General features: G+C 45.1%; 1 protein-coding gene and 1 non-coding gene across 2 annotated transcripts; one reads left to right on the forward strand and one right to left on the reverse strand.

Annotated features, from left to right (window-relative positions):
- Positions 1-631: 631 nt before the first annotated feature.
- On the reverse strand, positions 632-3326 carry Gzmc (granzyme C). The gene is made up of 5 exons (NM_134332.3): positions 3199-3326; positions 2542-2692; positions 1948-2083; positions 1473-1733; positions 632-890 (listed from the first exon to the last, which is right to left on the reverse strand). The coding sequence occupies exons 1-5, from the start codon at positions 3251-3253 to the stop codon at positions 747-749; spliced, it is 747 nt and encodes a 248-aa protein (NP_599159.1). The 5' UTR covers positions 3254-3326; the 3' UTR covers positions 632-746.
- Positions 3327-5330: 2004 nt separating this feature from the next.
- LOC120097244 (small nucleolar RNA SNORA17) lies at positions 5331-5459 on the forward strand. Its single transcript, XR_005494472.1, has one exon. It is a non-coding gene; the product is annotated as a small nucleolar RNA SNORA17 (small nucleolar RNA).
- The last annotated feature ends 533 nt before the right edge of the window (positions 5460-5992 follow it).

A 5992-nucleotide genomic window follows, 5' to 3' on the forward strand; every position in this document is an offset into this window, starting at 1 on the left:
TGGGCTTTTGGGAGAACCCTCTCTAAGAGGGGGCAAGCTGGTCTGTCAACACAGGGCTGAGGCCCTAATGGACTAAATCACATGCAGCATTGAGTGTCCTTAGTAGGGGGAAGAGGTAGGACCTGCTCAGACCCCCATGGACTTTAAACCACAGAAGTTTCTAGATTTAGCTGACTGGGAATGAAAGAGATGGGGTGGAGCTGGGAGGGCAGAGAAAGCCTGGCCTTGTTTCCAGATGGGGATAGAAAATCCAAGAGTTGTCCCTTAATGGTAAAGCTATGGGAGAGAGTCACCCAGGAAGGCCCATCTACCAGTGACTTCAGCTATCTCTTCTGTGTCTCACAGACAACCAAGCTTTCCCTCTCATGTTTTCCATATGACATAGAGGAGGTAGCAGGTGACCCTGAGCCCCAAGACAGGAGACACCCAACTTTTTTTCTTGATGGTACTCACTTTAGACCTGTCACAACGGCAGGCACTAGAGAGACCTGGAAAAGAAAAATGAGCTGAGCATTGGACTTGCATGGGCTTTGAATAGATGCATGTATGGAGACGGGGCAAGTGGACCGCAAAAATGTGCTGTTGGCCACCCTAACAGAGTTGTTCCCTGTGAATGGACATGAAACCAATCTTTCCAGTCAGAAAAAAGTGCTTTATTCAGTTGCTGCCATCTGTCCTAGAGCACTCCTGGACTCAGCTATAGGGAAGATGGTTAGTCAGGAAATGATCCATGCTGCTTCTTGTATTTAGCTGTTTTTCATAGTTTTCTTTATCCAGGATAAAAAGCTTAAAACTCTCGTGAAGACCTGTGGAGCTGATCCATCAGTTTTCCCGTAGGAGACAATGCCTGCAGCTGCCTTTTTACACACAAGAGGCCCTCCAGAATCTTCCTGTAAATTGAGGGGGCACACGGTGAGCTGTTGTTCATCCTCTCTCATGTTACAGCTCCTCCCAGAGAAGCACAGCTTTTAAGTTCTGCTTGTGGGAGGTCAAAGGGCAGGCCTGGGGCCCCTGGCCTTCTCACATGTGACTGGACATGGTTAGGGCTGCAACTCTCTCCTGAGGCCACCCCCTGCCCTTTTCCCAGGTCTATGATCCACTCTCTGTGAAGGTGTGTGTGACTCTTGTCTCCAGGCCATCAAGGACATAGACTCACAGCATGTAGGGGAAGCCCATAGACAAAGTATGTGTCTGCTCAGAGGAGACATCTGGCCATGGTTATGACACACTCAGGAGTCCAACTTTCTAAAGCCTGAGCCTTCAGTCAAGTGTTGTTTTGTACACACATCCTTTTATACAATCTATGTTCAACAAAGCCTGCAAGTTAACTCTGGGTCCCTAGTTCATTACTGGTTCCTACTGTTACCAGAGAGAAAGATAATAGCCAGTGAGTCTCTTTAGGTTTGATTCTATAGGCCCCCAGATTCCTTTCCCCTCCAACTGAGCCCAGAGTTGAAGGCAATCCAACTTACCTCAAAGGAAGCTCCCTTGGTCTTTGAGTCTCCCACACATATCTCACTCGCTTTGATGTAAGAACGTTGGAACTGGGACTCACAGACCCGATCCTTCTGTACTGTCAGCTCAACCTCCCGCAGTGTGTTGGGGAATTCCCCCTGTGGGGTTATCTTTCCCCAGCCAGCCATGTAGCACACATCTCCTGGCTTCACATGGGCATTGCGCCTGGGCAGGTTGAGAGGCCTCACAGCGCTAGTCCTCTTGGCACTTCTCACCAGCTGATAGACAAGAGACAGAAGAAAGCAGCTCAACCAAGAGGCTGGCGCTCTGGGTCACATTGAAACTCAGGGTGGAAGGAGGGAAGAAGTAAGATGAGAGAAGGAGGGCAGGGAGAAGTCCTGCACCAAACAGAGCACAGTCACCAGGGCTGGGATGAGGAGTGAGGACTGAAGGCTGTGTGGAGGTATGGGGTGTGAGAATGGCAGGTCTCACCTTTAATAGCATGATGTCATTGGAACGTTTATCAGGATTATAGGCAGGGTGGGGAGTGGCGTTTGCCACAGGGATAATCTGCTGTGTCTTCTCTTTAGCCTTGATGTTGTGGGCCCCCAGTGTGACTGTCATTGATCTGTGAATAGAGCAGAATGTGAAGGGGAGATGGAGAGTCAGAGCCAATGCAGTCCAGGAGCTGCAAAGGCAAGATAGGCAGGGTGGGATTCCAGCTGCAGGGACCTGAGGACACAGGAGTGCCTCAGGGTTTGACCTCCTGCTCTCTGATTCTCAAGAACATAAGATTCCTGGGGGCGACCTCTTGTATCTAGGCAATATTCTGAGATTTGCATCGACTTTTAATGTGAACTTTCAAACTCAACCACTGCTTTCGTTTACCAGTGTAATTGATCAACTCTTACTTTTACTCTTACTGCTTGCTGTAACCACTCACCCTTTTACCTCAAATGTGCCTCTTGTCAGACATCAATTTTCACAATCCTGCCTTCTAGTGAGAACTCACAGGGAGCTTCTACAATAGAGCACAGAAGCTCCTGTGTGTGTCTGAGAAAATGTGGGCTGGCTGCTTCTCCTCACCTTCCTCTGCAGTGAGCAGCCGTCAGCACGAAGTTGTCTCTCACCAGGAAGCCTCCGCAGAACGTCTTCTTCCCGTTATCATTGAGAAACTCAAAATATGCCATGTAGGGGCGGGAATGCGGACTGACCTCATTGCCTCCGATGATCTCCTCTGAAAGAAAAGCCTAGAATATTTGGTGTCTGGGAGTAATATTTGAGGTCAGGAGGGTAGACCTGGGGGGTGGGGGTGGGTGATTGAAAATGGAGTCTGCAGTTCCCCAAGGCTTTTGAAGACTGGATTCATTGCACATCAAATAATCATGGCTGAATATTAAATCTCATTAAAGCTCCCCTTTCCCTAGTCTGAAGTCAAAGTAATGATGTACATTTTTGTATCTTTGCATTCTCTGCCACATCTCTTTCTAAGGATGATCCAGTCTCCAGGTGATAGGAAAAAGCAGGAGAACTAGTGCCAACTAAGTTTTCTGAAAGCATCTCCATTCTTCAGACCTTGTTGGAAATCAGGCCAGTGTCAGATTTCCACGTCTGGTTTGGTATGGAACCTTACGTTCAGAAATCTCTTGGGTTCAGTGTCAGGACAATCCCTGACCACTGCTGGGCAGAAAGGCAGCAGAGGTTGTCTGGAGTGGCACGTCCGGGATAGGGGTGTTCACTCACCTGCTCTGGCTCCAAGAGGCAGAAGTAGGGTCAGGAGTATCAGGACTGGTGGCATCTTCCCAGCAAGGCTGTTCAGATTGGAGGAGGGCAGAGCAGACACAGCCCTTGGATGGAGATGAACGATGTGTGGGCTCAGGGATCTCACAGGCATTTTAAACATATGCACCTCTGCTTCTGATCAGCGTCATATTACTTAAGGAAGCTTTGTGGTTTGGTTAAAAATGACGCTGTCACCACATTGACCTCCTATGTGCTAAACTGGGATAAAGACCAAAAATGTACAAGGTTGGAGGGTGTGGTTAAGTAGGCCTGAGACCTCAGGATGTCCATCGTGACTGGATGGAGACACAAGTGTGTCCTTTTCTAACTCTTACACCCTTTTACATTCCGGTAAGATTTTGCTTGTTCTCTGTTTTTTTCTTTTTTCCTTTTTCTCTTTCTGTCTTTCTTTCTTTCTTTCCTAAAACAATACTGACACACAATTTATCTTAACAGCAGTTATAATACTGCTCTTACTCACTGTTAAACACACAGTAACAGCGCTTAATGAGAGTTCATGCTGCAATGCAGAACATCATCTTATTAATATTTGGGACTATTGACCATGCTGTAGAACATTTTCATAAATTAATCTTAACTCTAACTCTCATGAAACTCCTAGGAAGTCACAAGAGAAAATGTAAAGGCAAGTGTTTGTCTCATATACCATGACCATGTGTTACTGTCATACATAGTTAATTGTGTGTGTGTGTGTGTGTGTGTGTGTGTGTGTGTGTGTGTGTGTGTACATCCAGAAAACCACAGAGCTACCAGATCCTGCTTTCTTATCACTGCTTCATGGATTTCAGATACTTTTGAACTTTCTCCTCTCATATTTTGGGACCAAGAAAGGCTGTTTTGTCTTAGTTATGGGTTAAAGTCTTTAGTCTTTATGCAATTAAAAGTATTAATTGCCTAAAGATTAGTCATCTGGTCCATGGATATGCAACATTTTGGCTTCTCTGCTCCACATTGAATGGCATTTGGGGATGCACACTGCTTACACAAGCTCTAATGAATGTTGATTGTTTACCCTGAAAGGGACTGTGTATAAGTGATACAATTTGTGCACACACAGATAAGCAACAAAAGCCTACAGAATAAAATAATCTTAATTATATGAGAGTCCATTTGGAGAGAATCTTTTAAAACCGTGAAGCAGGGTCCATGTTTCTGTTATCTGAAAACCTGTAAGTAATAACATTTATTTTGGTTTGCTTTTATCATACTAACAAAGGAGGACAAAAGGATCAGGGTGGATATTCTATGTTGCTTTTAAAAACAAATGTATCACTCTATGACTTGATGGACATAGCTCTGATCTTAGTAAATTTTTAAGCCAGAGGAGCTGAAGTTACAAGCGGTGATGAGCTATCAACATGACGGTCTAAAAATGTGGCATATACTGTTAAGACTTCTGAGCCCTGTGTGCAGTCACTTGTGCTCAGTTCTTGAGACTAGTTGCTCACAAGTGTATGTGCTGTGAAAAAGTGGTGGCATGAATACAGTGTGATGCTATTGTATGAGCATCTGTGCCTGAAAAAGACCCATAACAGCCTCATAAAAGTCATGAAGGAACATGATAAAAATACTTTTAATTTGAAGGAAGGATTATAGTTCTATGCATCCCATTTGAAGGACCAAAAAGGGACTTATAAAAATACCAAGCTACTGACAATATTTCTGGACATCTTGAAATATGATTTTAAATTCTCATGTTAAGTGTCAAAGCAAGGCTACATCACTGTTCACAAAACTCCATTCTGCTGGGTTGATATGTGTATATTTAATTGGGTTTAATTTGAGCTCACCATAATTCCTTCTTCACCTGGAACATTCATGGCAAGTTGAATTTCACCTTGAAGATGAACTGAGTAGTTAAATACACTAGAAAGTTAAAGTGGCAATTAAGTTTTCATTGTGAAGTCTGTCCCAGATTTTTTTTATATTGTGGTAAGTAACTTGATATGGCTGCCAGAGTGTCCTCGGCTTGGCCATCCTACTGAAATGAGAATGATGTCACCAGAGTCAGCCCAGTCACTCCTTGGAAATTTCATATATACACCAAAGATTTTTTAAAAAGTTTCCTGCTTGCTGCCCTTAGAGCCATTGTAGATGTGGCTGCTCTTTCACATGTACATCAGTAGGTGGCAGAGAGGAGAGGGACTATGTCCACACTCACTGTTCTGACCTATGAATATCTAAATGATTAATGTAACATTCCCTACAGAAAGGAAGCCTAAGACCACCTCCAGTACAGCACCAAGGGTCCAGACAGAGAGTTAGCCTGAGATGAACACCAGTCTGGCAACATGCAGGCCTAGAAGGGGGCAGATGACCCATGTGTGGCACCATAATGCATGAGCAGTGCGCAGCTCTCCTGAGACTACTCCTGGATGACCCAAGACACTCACAGACCATGGGCACTACTAAGAAAAACAAGTAAGTAGTGAAGAAATGAAAGAAAAGAGAAACAGAAAGATGTGAGCACAATGAAGAAAAGCAGAACTGAAGACTCAAGGTAGTGAGAAACAGCCTCTTGTAGATACCTGGTGATGCCACCTGATGAGCACAGAGCCTGTGCTGGCACTGGGGGGCACATCTGGGTCCATGGCGCTGCAGTAGCAGGGTTCTGTTACCATCAAAGGCCAGGTGGATGTCCTTGGTCTGGGCTGCTACCCAGGGATATTTCGTTGTCTGAAGACTGTACAGAGCTGGTTCTACCCCTCACCTGGGCATGATGGGAGAACTGACC

The sequence above is a fragment of the Rattus norvegicus genome, chromosome 15 (genome assembly GCF_036323735.1).
Source record: "Rattus norvegicus strain BN/NHsdMcwi chromosome 15, GRCr8, whole genome shotgun sequence".
NCBI classification, from domain to species: Eukaryota; Metazoa; Chordata; class Mammalia; order Rodentia; family Muridae; genus Rattus; species Rattus norvegicus.

Bases quoted from the DNA above. Each gene is read 5' to 3' on its own strand.
- Gzmc (NM_134332.3), bottom strand. From the start codon at position 3,253: ATGCCACCAGTCCTGATACTCCTGACCCTACTTCTGCCTCTTGGAGCC. The intron at 2,693-3,198 runs GTGAGTGAACAC...CTTTTCTTTCAG, and splicing joins GCCTCTTGGAGCCAGAGCAG to AGGAGATCATCGGAGGCAAT. The intron at 2,084-2,541 runs GTGAGGAGAAGC...CTCTATTCACAG, and splicing joins GCTGCTCACTGCAGAGGAAG to ATCAATGACAGTCACACTGG.